Source organism: Vitis riparia, chromosome 16, assembly GCF_004353265.1.
Source record: "Vitis riparia cultivar Riparia Gloire de Montpellier isolate 1030 chromosome 16, EGFV_Vit.rip_1.0, whole genome shotgun sequence".
In the NCBI taxonomy this organism is placed as follows: Eukaryota; Viridiplantae; Streptophyta; class Magnoliopsida; order Vitales; family Vitaceae; genus Vitis; species Vitis riparia.
This window is the reverse complement of record NC_048446.1, coordinates 16,586,862-16,603,360: the sequence shown is the minus strand read 5'-3', so window position 1 is coordinate 16,603,360 and position 16,499 is coordinate 16,586,862. Positions and strand designations below refer to the sequence as shown.

At 34.2% G+C, this 16,499-nt stretch overlaps 1 protein-coding gene and 2 long non-coding RNA genes across 4 annotated transcripts; 2 read left to right on the top strand and 1 right to left on the bottom strand.

The window, feature by feature from the left end:
- The first annotated feature begins 11 nt into the window (after window positions 1–11).
- LOC117933088 lies at window positions 12–6,078 on the top strand. 2 transcript variants are annotated; one of them, XR_004654278.1, is made up of 4 exons: window positions 14–287; window positions 4,830–4,928; window positions 5,314–5,484; window positions 5,783–6,078. It is a non-coding gene; the product is annotated as an uncharacterized LOC117933088 (long non-coding RNA). The 2 variants fall into 2 exon arrangements; XR_004654277.1 differs by having other exon boundaries at window positions 12–287; window positions 4,830–5,484.
- A 414-nt stretch (window positions 6,079–6,492) lies between these two features.
- LOC117933001 lies at window positions 6,493–8,714 on the bottom strand. The gene is made up of 3 exons (XR_004654272.1): window positions 8,153–8,714; window positions 7,896–7,972; window positions 6,493–6,919 (listed from the first exon to the last, which is right to left on the bottom strand). It is a non-coding gene; the product is annotated as an uncharacterized LOC117933001 (long non-coding RNA).
- A 105-nt stretch (window positions 8,715–8,819) lies between these two features.
- On the top strand, window positions 8,820–12,992 carry LOC117933046 (DNA-directed RNA polymerases II, IV and V subunit 6A-like). Its single transcript, XM_034854398.1, has 6 exons — window positions 8,820–8,926; window positions 11,441–11,474; window positions 11,579–11,748; window positions 11,841–11,892; window positions 12,550–12,617; window positions 12,717–12,992. Exons 1-6 carry the CDS (start codon window positions 8,892–8,894, stop codon window positions 12,784–12,786), a joined length of 429 nt encoding a protein of 142 aa, XP_034710289.1. The 5' UTR covers window positions 8,820–8,891; the 3' UTR covers window positions 12,787–12,992.
- The last annotated feature ends 3,507 nt before the right edge of the window (window positions 12,993–16,499 follow it).

The following is a 16,499-nucleotide window of genomic DNA, read 5'->3' as shown; positions in this document are numbered from 1 at the left end:
TTGATAAATTAAGGGGGAAGTTGTGTTTTAGGAGGCCCATTTGAAGGTTATATGGGAATGAAACCCATAAAACCTGGAATACAGGCTTTATTCATTAATGATCAAAATATTATTTTTTTGTGCACTAATTACTGTTTGGAAAAGTTATTCCAAAATTGCCCTTTGTTCTCCCTGTCAGTAGCCACCACGGTCTCCATGTAAGCAGCCATGGGTCTCCAAAATTGGCCATGTAATCAACACTCAAATTTGAACCGAAAAGAACCCGATCAGAGGAAACATGGCATGAGGTATGTGGTTCTCCGTTCAGTGGGTTTTACCTTAGGTGTTTGTTTGATTTTTGGGCAAAGAGCTGTCATTTTACATATGGATTTGGATCTGACGTAACCATGTATGAAAAGCATCGCCTGTTCACCCCATATTATTGAGTTTTCCCTCCTCATTGATCACCTTGTACACTCACTCTGAATATGAATAGAAATAGCTCATAGGGGTAGAGGACATAGTAGTAATATGTGGAATTAGATTAACCAGGGCTTGCAGTCCCATATGGTTCTGTGCTATGGAATCTATTTCAGAATTCAACTCCTTCTGAAGTTTACTGAGATGTGAAATTTTTATAGCATTTTGCTGACCATTCATATCCAAATGACCCACTTTCGATTTTTGTTGGCACTACAAGTACATTTTCGGATCTGTTTTGGTAAAATATCTCATTTTTACACATGGGTACGAATTCGGTTGATAATTTAGGTCACCATTCATCTAATATCCCAGTTCAAATTTTGAGGGAAAATTCTATCTTTTGGGTGTGGATTTGAGGATCTTGATGAACCTTTCTGCATTTTTAGCCCATTCTTCCTATGACCTAGGTGAAGTTTTGGCATAACAAGTAAATTTGAGAATGTGTTTTTGGGAGAATGTCTCATTTTTACACATGGGTTAGAATCCGATTAATGATTTGGTGAGCATTTCTTAACTATATGGCTACTGATGAAATGACCCATGTAAACTTCTGACTGTATTTTTGGGAAAAAAAATGTCTTAGATTAGATCATTTTGCTGACCATTTGTCTCATACATAGCCATCTATCAAAAGGCCCACTTCCAAGTTTTGGCACAACATGAACATTTCCGTGTATTTTTGGGAAGTAGATAAATAAAGCCTCACTTTTACATATGGGGCTGAAATTGATTTGATGATTTTGGTGAGCACTTCTCAATTATAGAACCATTCATCCAATGACCCACCTCAAGTTTTGGCACAATAATAATATTTCAAAAGCTAATTTTGGGAAGTAGTATCGCTTATTAGGGATTGTACCATAGGTACTACCTTAATGGCCTTAGGTACTACCTTAATGGCCTTGAGGTACTACCTTAGTGGCCTTAAGGTACTACCTTAAGGGACCCTAGGTACTACCTTAGCTAAACTTGAACTAACATCTCCCAAGCCTCAAGTCTTCCTTTGTGAACCTTAGACCATGCCATTATGCGCTTCTCTTGAGTTCTCAAGTGGTCCACCAATGGTTTTTTGCTATTATTCCTTAGGTACTACCTTAATGGCCTTGAGCTACTACCTTAGTGGCCTTGAGGTACTACCTTAAGGGACCCTAGGTACTACCTTAGCTAAACTTGAACTCAACCTTTCCCAAGCCTCGGGTCTTCCTTTGTGACCCTTAAACCATGCCATTATGTGCTTCTCTTGAATCCTCAAGTGGTTCACCAATGGTTTTTTGCTCTTGTTCCTTAGGTACTACCTTAATGACCTTAAGGTACTACCTTAGTGGCCTTGAGGTACTACCTTAAGGGACCCTAGATACTACCTTAGCTAAACTTGAACTAACATCTCCCAAGCCTCGGGTCTTCCTTTGTGAACCTTATACCATGCCATTATGTGCTTCTCTTGAGTTCTCAAGTGGTCCACCAATGGTTTTTTGCTGCTGTTCCTTAGGTACTACCTTAATGGCCTTGAGGTACTGCCTTAGTGGCCTTGAGGTACTACCTTAAAGGACCATAGGTACTACCTTAGCTAAACTTGAACTCAACCTCTCTCAAGCCTCGGGTCTTCCTTTGTGACCCTTAGACCATGCCATTATGTGCTTCTCTTGAGTCCTCAAGTGATCCACCAATGGTTTTTTGCTACTGTTCCTTAGGTACTACCTTAATGGCCTTGAGCTACTACCTTAGTGGCCTTGAGGTACTACCTTAAGGGACCCTAGGTACTACCTTAGCTAAACTTGAACTCAACCTCTCCCAAGCCTCGGGTCTTCCTTTGTGACCCTTAGACCATGCCATTATGTGCTTCTTTTGAGTCCTCAAGTGGTCCACCAATGGTTTTTTGCTACTGTTCCTTAGGTATTACCTTAATGGCCTTGAGGTACTACCTTAGTGGCCTTGAGGTACTACCTTAAGGGACCCTAGGTACTACCTTAGCTAAACTTGAACTCAACCTCTCCCAAGACTCGGGTCTTCCTTTGTGACCCTTAAACCAAGCCATTATGTGCTTCTCTTGAATCCTCAAGTGGTCCACCAATGATTTTTTGCTACTGTTCCTTAGGTACTACCTTAATGGCCTTTAGTTACTATCTTAATGGCCTTGAGGTACTACCTTAAGGGACCTTAGGTACTACCTTAGCTAAACTTGAACTCAACCTCTCTCAAGACTCAGGTCTTCCTTTGTGACCCTTAGACCATGCCATTATGTGCTTCTCTTGAATCCTCAAGGGGTCCACCAATGGTTTTTTGCTACTGTTCCTTAGGTACTACCTTAATGGCCTTTAGTGACTATCTTAATGGCCTTGAGGTACTACCTTAAGGGACCCTAGGTACTACCTTAGCTAAACTTGAACTCAACATTTCCCAAGCCTTGGGTCTTCCTTTGTGACCCTTAAATCATGTCATTATGTGCTTATCTTGAGTCCTCAAGTGGTCCACCAATGGCTTTTTGCTATTGTTCCTTAGGTACTACTTTAATGGCCTTGAGGTACTACCTTAGTGGCCTTGAGGTACTACCTTAACTAAACTTGAACTCAACCTCTCCCAAGCCTTGGGTCTTCCTTTGTGACCCTTAGATCATGCCATTATGTGCTTCTCTTGAGTCCTCAAGTGGTCCACCAATGGTTTTTTGCTACTGTTCCTTAGGTACTACCTTAATGGCCTTGAGGTACTACCTTAGTGGCCTTGAGGTACTACCTTAAGAGACCCTAGGTACTATCTTAGCTAAACTTGAACTCAACCTCTCCCAAGACTCAGGTCTTCCTTTGTGACCCTTAGAGCATACCATTATGTGCTTCTCTTGAATCCTCAAGGGGTCCACCAATGGTTTTTTGCTACTGTTCCTTAGGTACTACCTTAATGGCCTTTAGTTACTATCTTAATGGCCTTGAGGTACTACCTTAAGGGACCCTAGGTACTACCTTAGCTAAACTTGAACTCAACCTCTCCCAAGCCTCGGGTCTTCCTTTGTGACCCTTAAATCATGTCATTATGTGCTTATCTTGAGTCCGTAAGTGGTCCACCAATGGCTTTTTGCTATTGTTCCTTAGGTACTACCTTAATGGCCTTGAGGTACTACCTTAGTGGCCTTGTGGTACTACCTTAAGGGATCCTAGGTACTACCTTAGCTAAACTTGAACTCAACCTCTCCCAAGCCTTGGGTCTTCCTTTGTGACCCTTAGACCATGCCATTATGTGCTTCTCTTGAGTTCTCATGTGGTCCACCAATGGTTTTTTGCTACTGTTCCTTAGGTACTACCTTAAGGGCCCTTAGGTGCTAAATTTTTTTAATATTTTTTCCTATTATGACTGTGCATTGAAGCTCGTTCAACTACATTATATAATTTAAACAATAGTTGCATATCATTCTTTTCTTGAATACATATTGCCCACAAATATTTTTAACGTCATATAAAATATTAATTAAGAGGGTATTTAATAAAACAATTACTTATTAAAAATTTTAAAATCCATAGATTTCATTTGATAATAATGTTTGATAACATGAATTTTATCTTGTGACATAAATTTTATACTACTTATCACTTAATTTTGATCAAAACCCATTTAATTTGTTAAGTAGATGGGATTTTTTTTTCATTTAAGGTAAAACATAATAAGTGGTTTTTAGGAACTAAAAACTTTTAATTTGCATTTTTATTCTTCAAATTTCTTTTATATGAATAATTCAGTATGATATTAAATTAAGGTAAAATTAAAATAAGATCCTTTAAATGAGTTATATATTTTTATTTTATCAATTAGTTAAATTAAATTTAATATTTAAATTTTTTTGGCTTATCTTTCCTCCCCATATGATGGGTTTAAATCTTAATATCTCAAAAGTACTTCCAGAGGATAAGATAGTCTTTTATCCATAGAAAATATTTTCCGTTTTTGCAAGTATAACTTTTATTCTTGACTAAACGATATGAAATTATAATTTGAATAAGGTAACCATTTTCACCAGAGCAAAATATTCTTATTTTCATTTTATTCTTTTGAATAGAACCAATTATACTATTTCGTAAATATCGTAATATGATTTTGAATAGAAATACTAATTATACTAACAATATAGCACACTAACAATAAAGTCCTAAAACAAAAATAGAAATATCAAAGGATTACTATCAGGTAATATATGCATAGGGAATAAAATTTGTTTGGGGTAAGTGATATCAATTTTATAATTGAAAAGGTATGTATAGGGATGAGTATAGCTGAAAGTTTACTTTTCTTAATATTAATTTATTATTTTAGCACATTTGTTATGAAACTCGTTGTGAGTGAGGAATGAAGATTAGTGTTGATTCTTTGTCTATGTTTTTTAGGCTGCAAGAGAAACACGGGCCGTTAAAGAAGCTAAGGACAAGCTACAAAAGCGGGTGGAGGAATTTACATGGAGATTGCAGTTGGAGAAGCGATTAAGGGTAGTGTAGATATTTTTTCCCTCTTCATAAATGTATGTATTATACATATATAGTCCATCAATTAGGGTGTTTAGAGTTGTTGTAGATCAGCTAGTCCCCTATGTTAACTAATGGAACTCTAGGAGGGAGGAAGTCCACCACCAAAATTTTGTTCACATATAATCTGTAATATTTTCTTGATTTTCAATTTTAAGTTTTATTATCCACAATTGTATTTTGTGTCCCACCATCTTTAAAATGTCTCAGGATTCAAGTCTTGCCCTTTCTTCTCCATGGGAACCTCAATCTGAGGAAAAGCCTTAGAAATCTCTCATTGAAAAGCAGCAGGTGGATATCCTCTTTCGGTCTTCCTCTTTCTTCATGCTAATCATTTTTTCTGGTGCAGGAAAACCAAGACCTACTAATCAAGTTTATTTCACAAGATCTAGGATGCTCTGGGAGCAGGCCTATTGCTGCTTGCCTGATTTACAAATCCCTTCTCCAATGGAGGTCATTTGAGGTTGAAAGAACCAGTGTATTTGATCGTATCATTCAGACAATAGGTGCAGCAATAGAGGTATAACCGACCTCTGTTTTACTTGGTTTCTATATCTTGGATGTTTGAAAATAGTGACTACTGTCAATCCCCTTGTTAGACCTGGTAAACTAAATTGAATTTGCTTAATGGGACCAAGATATTTCACTAGAAGAATGATTGAAAATTAATAGGAGATCAACATCAGCTTCTTTATTTGGGAGGATGTATCAACTAAGAAATGGGATTTGTTTTATCTTGGGCACCAACTAGGACATTTGATATAGCTTCCTTTTTTGTTTATGTTTCTATTTTCTCATTTGCTGCCTTACATTTTTAGGGGCTTCGTGCATCTCCACAAAGTGCTGGGTTCTCATTTCTTAATGGTCGGGTGCTTGGTGGACTGGATGACTTGAGACAAGTTGAAGCCAAATATGCAGCTTTTCTTTTTAAACAGCAACTCACAACCTTCCTTGAGAATAGATATGGAATGATAAGAGACAATTTAAAGAAATATTTCCCCATTGCTTGGATTGTGTATTCAGGAAATTCTTCTTAGCAATGGTTAATTTGAAACAAAATATGAATGGTATGACTACTTCCGTTTAATATCAATAGCAACTCAAATTTTAGACATATCATAAGCTTTGGAATCTGTTTTATTGGAAATGTAAAGCTAACAACTATATCTATGGAAAATGTATCTATTTTTTTTTCCCTATCAATACCATCAGAGATATTCCTATTGGCCAGAACAAAATAAAAAACTGCTCAAAAGTTCATCATCTCTTATCTGAGATTCTGTTCTTGTGGTGGTGTGTGATTGGAAACCAAAAAGATTATCTAAAGCTGTTGTCTTCCAATTGTTTCAGAGCATCTTTGCAGAGAGGTACCCAATGTTCAGTTCTCCAAACAGACACACACACAACCAAGTGAATCCCAAACAGTAATTTCTCAGCAAAGTGAAAGAAATGAAAAAGTTTAAAGCACTCAAGAGTAGAGATTTGTTTTCAATGAAAACTATCTACCCCAATTATGCACACAAAAGGATTTGCTTCACACTCTATCATATAAGCATCATTCAACATCATAACCCATCATAAAAGACAGGAAGAAAAATCAAGCTACTGGATTGAAACAAACAAGACCGATTTCAATTAGATCCATATTTACACAGTTACAATGAGGGAGAGATTTGAGAACATTATTTTACATCTGAGAAATGTGGGGAAGGGGGTGGTAAGGTAAGTGAAAAACAAAACATAGTTCACTAATACAAAAGAGTCACAAAATCTATTCATGTTGTACTAGCTCAACACAAATGCACATTTTTTTCTTTCTTTATGAGTTTTTCCCCTGGGACATATCTGCTTTCTTCCAGAAATTTAAGGAACCACCCACGCTGGGTTGGTCAAAATTTCAAAAGATGCCTCAGGCTCCACCTTTTTCTCTGAATGACTTGACCTCAACCATTTTCCTGCAATCTTCATGAGTCTGGATCAGTAAATTTAGAAACTGAAAGCAAATGCAAGTTCAATTAAATTGGTATAAGTTTTACCTATTTTGATATCTGCACATTTTAAGGTTATCAGGGCATTTTAATGTTATCAGCCTAAAAACAATACCTTAATTATAATTAATTGCACAGGCACATACCAAAGCTAATGCCTTGAGTTAAAATCACGACAACAAGCGACTTAACTTTAAATAAGCCTTTTCTTCCTTTTGCTGAAATTTTCATTCTCAATCATGCTGTTACATGCTACAGTCTTCAAATTCTTTTAAAGAATACGTACTTATAAAATATTAAATAACTAAGAGGATGAAGTTATCTAGTTAGAAGGCAATGATATAAAAGGTTCACAATAAGATTATATAATTCTCACACCAATAAGTTTCTCAATTAGATACATAAGTTTGATCAATCTCCAATGTGTTTAGGTATCAATTCATCTAATCCTCAAATATAAAGACATGGCTAAATTATCAAAGCATCCAATTTTCCTTTTGTTTTTTTTTTCATAGCTTGGGTAAATGATTTGTTAAAACAACATAGCATATGCAATGTGAGTGCTTTGCTTGTTTTGAGATATCATTCAAAAGAGGAACAAATTAAGAAAGTATACTGTGGAACATATTATAGAATATCAACATGAACCATACTGAAATATTGGCCGAAATATTGATATTGATTTGTCCAAATGTATGTTCAGTAAGATTTCAGAATTGACACTCATTGATATTGATGGTAAATAGGCGTATCAGCTTATCCTACGACCATGTAACCTATGCCCGGACAATCTAGTAAGTGGTGGCATAATTCAATTTTTTTACACATGGAAGTTGTCAGTTACCTCTCATTAATAAGCCAGTCCATGTAATACCACATCAATGATCCATAAAACCAGCGAGAAAAAAAGAAAGAAAGAAAGAAAGAAAGTTGAAGTACTCACCTGATCAGATTTTTTGAAGTAATCCGAAGAGCTTTGATGGCAACACCAATTAAACTACTTCCAGTTATATAAATTCCCTTAAAAATGCAGCAATAATGCAACCATCAAAACAATGATCCAACAAAAAAAAAAAACAAAAAAACAAATATAATGTATCAATTTAACCTAAACCTCCGCTGGTTTGACAAGAATGCAAAAATTTTAGTAGTTGTTTTCTTTTGGTGGATTTTACAAGGGAGGAAGGGAAGAGAAAGTACCAAGCGACACCCAAGACGGAAACGCCAATGGCGGAGAAGGTGTAAGGTGAGATCTGAACCAGTGCGCGAGACCATGAGCTCGATGCACCCACCATTGATTCCGATCACCAATTTTCCCCTGATCTGATCTTCGTTTCAGAAATTAGGGTTTCTGGATCAAGTAATTTGGGAACAAAAAGGATATCACCTTTCCCGGTTTCCTCCCGTAGTCCCGTGTCTCTTCCTTCTGATTCGTTTCTCATTTACCAACACATCCACCTGATAAATTCTTCTCCTCCGCAGCATTATAACTTTTTTTTTTGGGAACGTTAGGTTTTGGGCTGTTGATGTTTATCAACAAAATGGGAGACGAGAATGTTACAGAAATGAAAGAGGTTAGGTTTTACAGCATTTTGGGTTTCTGAGATTGAGAATGGGAGAGAATGGGAAAAGCAGTATATGAGAGAGATATTGGCTTTGTGGCTTTTCGGAGGGTTTTTTCTCTTCTGAATTTTCAGATGTGGAACGCTTAGCTGGCAAGGTGAAGGGTATTTTTGGCATTAAAATACACATAAGCTGAAAGTGCATGACTCTCCAAATATTTTCTAATTACATTATTAATTTTGAAATACGTAAAATTGGATTAGCAAAATCATATATTTTCCACATCACCCACCCAAAACCCAACTTTCCCCCCAGCCCCTAGGGTTTTTGCGTAGAAAGCAGAGAGAGAGAGAGAAGGCACCTTCATCAATCAACGATGGCGGACGAAGAGTACAACGACGTGGATATGGGGTTCGTCCCTCCTTTTACTTGCATTTTCAGAATTTTAGATTTTATCTTTTGTTCTTCAATCCTATTTGTGGCTTAATAATTTTCTGTTGGTTGTCGAGAAAAGATGGCGAAAAGAGGGGAAATTGAAATTCCGAATTTTAAGTTCTGACTGTTTGGGCTGGAATTCTCCCGACCTAAACAGAGGTTGAGGGGAAAATTTTGGGATTTTTTGGTTTTCAACTTTAGTGGAGACAAATAGGTTCCGATAATGCTTTCTTGCATGTGAATGTTATTGTTTTAAAACTTTCTCAGCAACCAAACGAATGATCGTCGGGTAATGGTTGTGGCAAATAGGCATGTCTCCCAGTTTTAATCCATTGAAAATGGTGAATTCCCATTTTTTTTTTTTTAAAAAATAAGCAACACAGGTTTTTGAGATCTTTAAATGTTTCCGTATGAATTATATTGAAATGGCTACGGTTATAGGCTTAGTTTTTTATGCTATTTAATGGCACCATTCCGTCCAGGGAGCCTAACTTTTCTTATTGGTCAAATCCTTGCTTCTAACAATGCCATATTGTGATTCCCTACTTTTGTGTTTTTGATATTGGAATCATACCATGGCTTATTGCCTGCTAAATTGTTTTCCCGATCGGATTAGGCACAACTTTAACTCTGAAATAACCTGCATTACCTGTGCAATTTATGTATTTATTGAGAGACAGAACAGTCATGGTATACACTTCACTCAACTAGCTAACTCCTTATATATTTGGGATAGAAATTTAGAACAAATATTAGCGATGAATCATCCAGGTATCAGGTTGCAATGTGATATATCTGGACCAGAAGGACTAGTGAACCATATGCCTACACTCAAAAGGACTAGGGAACTCTGTTTGCTTAAATCTGTAAAATAATATGTTGCATATGATCAATTTCCTAACGTAGCTATAAAATAAGCTTTGAGACAGTGAAATAAATATTGATCCCATTTTTCATTATGTTTGTAGCATATTAGACTCATATTTGCAACACATTAATGCTATTTTTCGTTCATGGAAAGTACTAAGGAAAGGGAAAAAAATACTTAGGAAAATGATTTTCTTTAATTTGGTTTACCATAAGGTGGTGCTTTGACCAATTGAACTACAATCCCAAGATAGTCATACCCTTTTAGGGGGTTTCATTGCTATGTTTGGCTCCCAAAAAGTACTAAGGGAAGATAAAAATAAAAAAAAAATGTTAAGGAAAATGATTTTTTCATATTTAGTTTACTATGGAAAAAATGAAATAAAATCAAATATAATTCAAATTAGTTAGAAACTTATGTATTTTCAAATTATTTAATATTCATATAGAAGAGGAAAATAAGTGAAATGAGTTTAAAAAAGTATATAAAAATAATTTATTAACTTTAAATTTGTTTTTTTTATTTTCTTTCATTTTTTCTTTACTTATATTCTTCCTCTCTATTTCCTTTCTCTCGCATTTTCCTTTAAATTTTCCAAGAACCAAACATAGCATAGGGAAAGGAAAAAAAATGCTAAGAAAAATTGATTTCGCATGTTTGGTTCATCTTCTCATATTTTTTTATGTATTTTCAAATTATTTATTCTTTATTATAAAAGAAAAAATAATGTTTGGTTTCTGTAAAATTTGAGGGAAAATGTTAGGAAAAGAAAATATAAAAAAAAAGTAGAAGGAAAAAAATAGTAGGTTAAAAGTTGATAAATTATTTTAATTTGTTATTTCAAACTCATTTTACTTATTTTAATTTATCGATATAAATATTAAATAATTTTAAAATATATAAGTTTTTAGCTAGTTTTAATTATATTTGATTTTCTTTAATATTTTTTATAGGACAACCAAACATGAGAAAATCAGTTTCCTTTACATTTCTTTTCTTTCCATAGTATTTTCCGGGATCCAAACACAACCTAAGTGAAACTAGTTTAAAGAAGTATATAAAAATAATTTATTAACTTGAATCTTTTTTTTTTTCCCCTATCTTTTTCTTTCCATCTATGTTTCCCCTCAAAATTTTCAAGAATCAACCAGAAAAAAAAAATTAAGTGAAATGAGTTTGAAGAGACATAAAAAAAATAATTTATTAAATTTAAATCTATTTCTTCTTTTCCTTAACCTTCTTTTCCTCTTTATTTGCTTTCCCTCAAATTTTCCAAACATTAAATGTATGGTAAGGCTCATGTGTGTCAAGAATGTAGCCCTTTTCAGTTGTTTCCTGATGGTGATTTACACAAAGTTTGTTGGCTATTTCTTGTTTTCTCATCCAAATTGTGCTAAGGGGTCTGATTTCATCATTCGTGTCACACTGACTTTGGAGTCATAACAGGAATTGCTCATGACCTTATTCTCTGCTATCCTCCAGTTCACTGCCTTAAAGGCATAGTTTTTAACTCCCATCATTCTCATGTAGATTACAGAATGTACCATATGAATGTACAATGGCTATCTGTAATATTATAGCATAGTGGAATTTTAAATATTTGATGAATTTTGTTGATGCAGATATGAGGATGAGCCGCCAGAGCCTGAGATTGAAGTATGAAACTATTATTTTGATTTGCTTCGTGAATTCATCTGATGCACTTTAACATTATTTGCTTATAAATGAATTGATTAAAATATTGCTGGAATCATTGACAGGAGGGTGCAGAGGAAGAAGCCGAAAATAATAACAATGAAGATGTTCCAGATGCTCTTGAAGAGCAAGAAAAAGAAGTACATGAGACTGTAGAACGGCCCAGAAAGACTTCAAAGTATATGACAAAATATGAGAGAGCAAGAATCTTGGGTACCCGTGCTCTGCAGATCAGGTTTGGTTTTCTTAACTTTTTAGTCTAAAATCCTTTTAATCAAGTTGGTTGATGCCTTAACGATTTAACAAATTTTCATGTGGGTTGGGCAGCATGAATGCGCCTGTGATGGTTGAATTGGAGGGTGAGACAGATCCACTTGAGGTATGATTCTTTAAGAATTGTGCTGGTCTTTTGAATTTCATCATTTTAGTTGGTGGCAGTTCCCCTGTTACATGAGTGAGCTCTGCTAAATGAAGTGTTATCTCAACTAATTGAATTTGGGGATTTGTTATTGTCTTTGTGTTCTACATTATTAGAACTGTAAACACACCCTCTTTTTCCCTTTTAATTAATTTAACGTGTCTTTTCCCATAATTGCAGCCATGCCATTTTTGGTTTTACCTTCTAATCTCATGATCCTTACTACATTACTCATCTGCAACATTGCAAACCTTGTCTTGTTCTCACTATCTCATTTTTAAATAAACAAATAAATACGACAATGAGAAAAGAAAACTCACAATTGCAGGAAGGATGGTATTTCTGAGTTTGTAGTAGCAGCTTCCCCTATCTTTTTATCTTCTATCCTCTTCAACATCGACATTTCAGCTATGCGCATATTATGACTGTTATTTCTTGACCGTAAACATAGTTTGTCTTATAGCTATATTATAAATTCCTGTTTTGATTTTATTGATCTATGTTGATTACGCAACAGATTGGAAGCACTCATTCATTTCATCTGCTGCTGTACACTAATTCCACAAGTTTCCCCTCTGTGCTTCATGACTCTGATATTCCTTTGTCTAATTGTTTTAGATTGCAATGAAGGAACTTCGTGAGCGGAAGATACCCTTCACCATCCGCCGCTACCTGCCTGATGGAAGGTAACAATAACATTCTTAATTTGAAAAGTTACTATTGTCTTCATTGTTGCTTCTGATTGGTTCTCGTTTTCTTTACATTGGTTGTGGGGATTTTTCCAGTTATGAAGATTGGGGGGTGGATGAATTGATTGTAGAGGATTCATGGAAGAGGCAAGTTGGAGGTGATTGACTAACCCACGTTGGGCTGTGGGGAAATGGACTCTTGGAAGTTCTGTTTGATGTGGCTTTGTAACTCACTGATAGTGACACTATTAGTAGGACAAACAATACATAATTTGCAAATACATTGTGTGTGAAATTAATGTTGAATCTCTCACTATCTTCCAAGTTTATTTTTATGGAGACCTAGAATGTTGAAGGTCTTTGTGTGTGAAATGATTAACACTACTTCCACTGGTATTTTGTCAGCCACAACTTGGGTCATGGGCTCCTACCATGAAACTACAGACCTCAATGATTTGTCCCTGCGACTCTAGAAATGGAATTGAATATAGAAACAAAAATGGCAAAACAAAATGTTTCTAGCACCAAAAAATTAACAATGGCTTATCTCAAAATGATTTAAGGTCATATATACATATATGCATACTGACCATTAGCTCAGGGAAACATTTTTCATTGTTCATCCTTGATAATGACCCCACAATGAAACCCAAAATTAAGGCTAACTGCTTTCTACCAACATTTGCAATGCAAAGTCTTAGCACAGGCTATTTCAGGTTAAATCCCCACGTCTCTTTCCCCCCTACCAACCGACACACAAGACTGTCGCTTGGCTTGCTTCCAATGTAGCTGTGATTTGAAACCCCAAAGAATCCATATCCCATCATCATCACCATTTGTGAAACAAAGGGTTCCTCTCCTCTCCATTATTTACGAAATTATGAGTTTCCCACAAAGCAAACAAGGGCATGCTCATAGCCTAATTCTTATATTTATCCAAAACATAATATGATTGAGAACGTTTTCGAAAACAGTTTTTAAAATCAGTTGTATGATGTATATCCAAATATTTATTAAAAAAACAATTTTATTTACAGTGTTTTATTTTAAAATTCTTTTTCTATTTATACTTTTTTTTTAAACGTATTTCACAAAATCAATTAAAATATGTTATTACAAAACACTTGCGTTTAGAATAAGTTCTCATAAATTTATGTTTTTAAAAGCACTTATTAAATGTGTTTTCAAATTTAAAAAACAATTTTTTGATTTTAAGAATAAAAAACTGTTATTAAAAAACAAAAACCAGTTGTCAAACAAGCTCTTTTTTTTTAAAAGGCTCGTATTTTTCTTAACGTGTTAAAGATCTTCGGACCATCTAAGTGATTTTCTTATGTATACATGAATCACATGAACTCTTTAGTACTACCAATGTCTTTAGACAATTAATTAAAAATTTCGTGTTAAGAAAAACCTTAATCATCTACCAGTTCAGCTAGAATTGTCAAAGGAGCATTTTATATAAGCCCATTCAATGCATAGAAAAATTGGATTCATTGTTTTTATTATCATTCATATGGTCGTACCAACTTGTTGATCAACCCATAATTTTTTAATTAGACTATGGCGACTTATGGTGCATATCCGCAAACCACAGTTCATTAACATGGCTAATTGATTTGGGCATGGACAAATCAGAGTTCACTATCATGATTCATCCATCCTAGAAGATTTTCTTATGGGATCCTCAAAAATATTTTAGAGAAATATAACCATTTGGTCTTCCTACCAATAGAATATAATATTTCTCTTGTCAAAACAAATTTATTGATTTTTAATCAAAATTTGTGTAGACACGAAATGTATATATAAAAAAATAACTGATAGAGACTATTCTTATTCAAGAAGGGTCATATTCCATGCTTTTCATAAAGTGAAGGTATTTTTTTTTTTTTTTACTGTTGTTTAATCCCTTTTATGAAATATCCTTATTTCAAAAATCTATTTGTTGGCAAAAAAAAAAAGAAAAGTATATTAATCTAATTTCAAAATGTCATCCATAAATGGGGTTCTAAAATTTGTTTAGTGATTCAATAATTGAATTTAAGTTTGAACCACTGGTGTAAGGATTCTTCCAACTAAAGCCTTCAAATCTTATATAATTGAATCTAGGATTTCAATAGGTCTTTATAATCACTCAAGCGACCCCACACACTTGAAATAACCTTTTCACATGATATGTGAAAAAAATTTCTAAATGTTTCTTCCTAATTTGCAAATTACTCGGGTATGAAGATAAGATAGGGGTTAAGGTGCACTAATTAGGATTAGCAAGTGAATAGAATAGTGAACTTAAAATAATTACTAAAGTTCTTTAATGTGATGTAAGAGTAAATTTAAAGAGTTGGTAAACTCATAAATAAAGTAAAAGAGTTGTAAATAAGAATTTGACAGCAAAACTACTCATTAAGTATGGTTTTAGTTTAACCCATTGATTGGACAATGGACAAAAAACTAGCCATAGGAGGAATTTCAGGTGATTGTTAGAGCCAAACAAGTTAACTAGTCAAGATTCCCTCCTCAAGCGATGTTTGACTATTAGCTATGTTGAAAACACCCTTCACCAAAACTCTATTGATCAATTAGGCAATCAATTGGTTTCTCTCAAATTTCCTAAAATTGAATATCTTTAGAAGTTTTAAGCATTGAAAAGAATGGAACTGGCTATGACAATGCTCCTTATGGTTTTTGAAAACCTTTTAAACATGAATTGCCCTAATTTTAAAGTTGATTTTTATTTTATCCAATTTTTTTGAAAAAATCATGACAATTAAGGGTTCAATTATATGAGTTTTTAATTTAAAGCAAAAGAATTGAGCTACTTAAACCATTTCTCATGCAATTTCAACCCAAAGTGCCTAAACATTATATTTAAAAACAACTTAGCATTAATTTTTAAGCTTGAAGAAACGTCCACAATGCATAATCTTACATCCTTTGCTCGAGTTGAATTTTATTAGCTTATTAACTTTAAAACCTATGATAAACACTCAATTACGTAACTAAATATATATCATTTGTTTTATAATCATCAAATACACTATGGGGAAACCTGGGCTAATAGATGAGATTTAGGTTGGTTGAATTGTATGCTATATAAGTTTCAAAGCCCTCAAGTCCAAATATTTCAAATTGTAATCCCTTGAGTATAGGTGTCAAATCACAAGTAAAAATAGAAATGGTTGAAATAAAATAATAATGTCATGGATTTGAAGATTATTTCAAAATTAGTAGTTGAAATTTGTGGATTCTTGACAAATATAATAAATTGATAAATTCACCAAGAGCTTAAATCTACTAAGATCTTCCATTCTTCGACAATAATCCTTCTTCCTTAACTAGTTGCTTCTGACCTAAGGTTGAGTGTGACTCATGAGCTCTACTAAATGCTTCAAAAATCTACACCACTAAATATCCTTGTTCAACTAGGTTGATAATCACTCTATACTTGCTCATCAAAGTTTATAGGACAATTAAAGAAACAAACTTGAAGGATTGATCATTGTATGTTCATGTGCTTGAACAATTAGAGGTCTTGTGTACAAGATGATTAATCATTTAATCCATCAATCGAAACGATCAAAGGTCTTCCAAGATGATTAATCATGATCATTATCATCCTTTCCTTTAGCTTTCTATTGCTTCGTTGTTTAAGTGATCATTGTTTCGACATTAGCTAGGATGACCACATGTTGATGCTTAGTGTCACTAATTGTTCCTTACAGAACAATTGATCTTTCATTCTCCTATTTTGAGCATTCTATTCACAACTCTGTACTTAAAATTTTGAGTTATCTTCTCTTTCTTCCACACTCTTACTTAAGGTTCCATAAACTTTGCTTACACTTGTTTGCTCATTTTATCATTGAAACTAAACTA

Excerpts from the sequence above, each read along its gene's own strand:
- LOC117933046 (XM_034854398.1), top strand. The coding sequence starts at position 8,892 with ATGGCGGACGAAGAGTACAACGACGTGGATATGGG. Across the intron at positions 11,475-11,578 it reads CGCCAGAGCCTGAGATTGAA|GAGGGTGCAGAGGAAGAAGC; the intron begins GTATGAAACTAT and ends AATCATTGACAG. Across the intron at positions 12,618-12,716 it reads CGCTACCTGCCTGATGGAAG|TTATGAAGATTGGGGGGTGG; the intron begins GTAACAATAACA and ends GGATTTTTCCAG.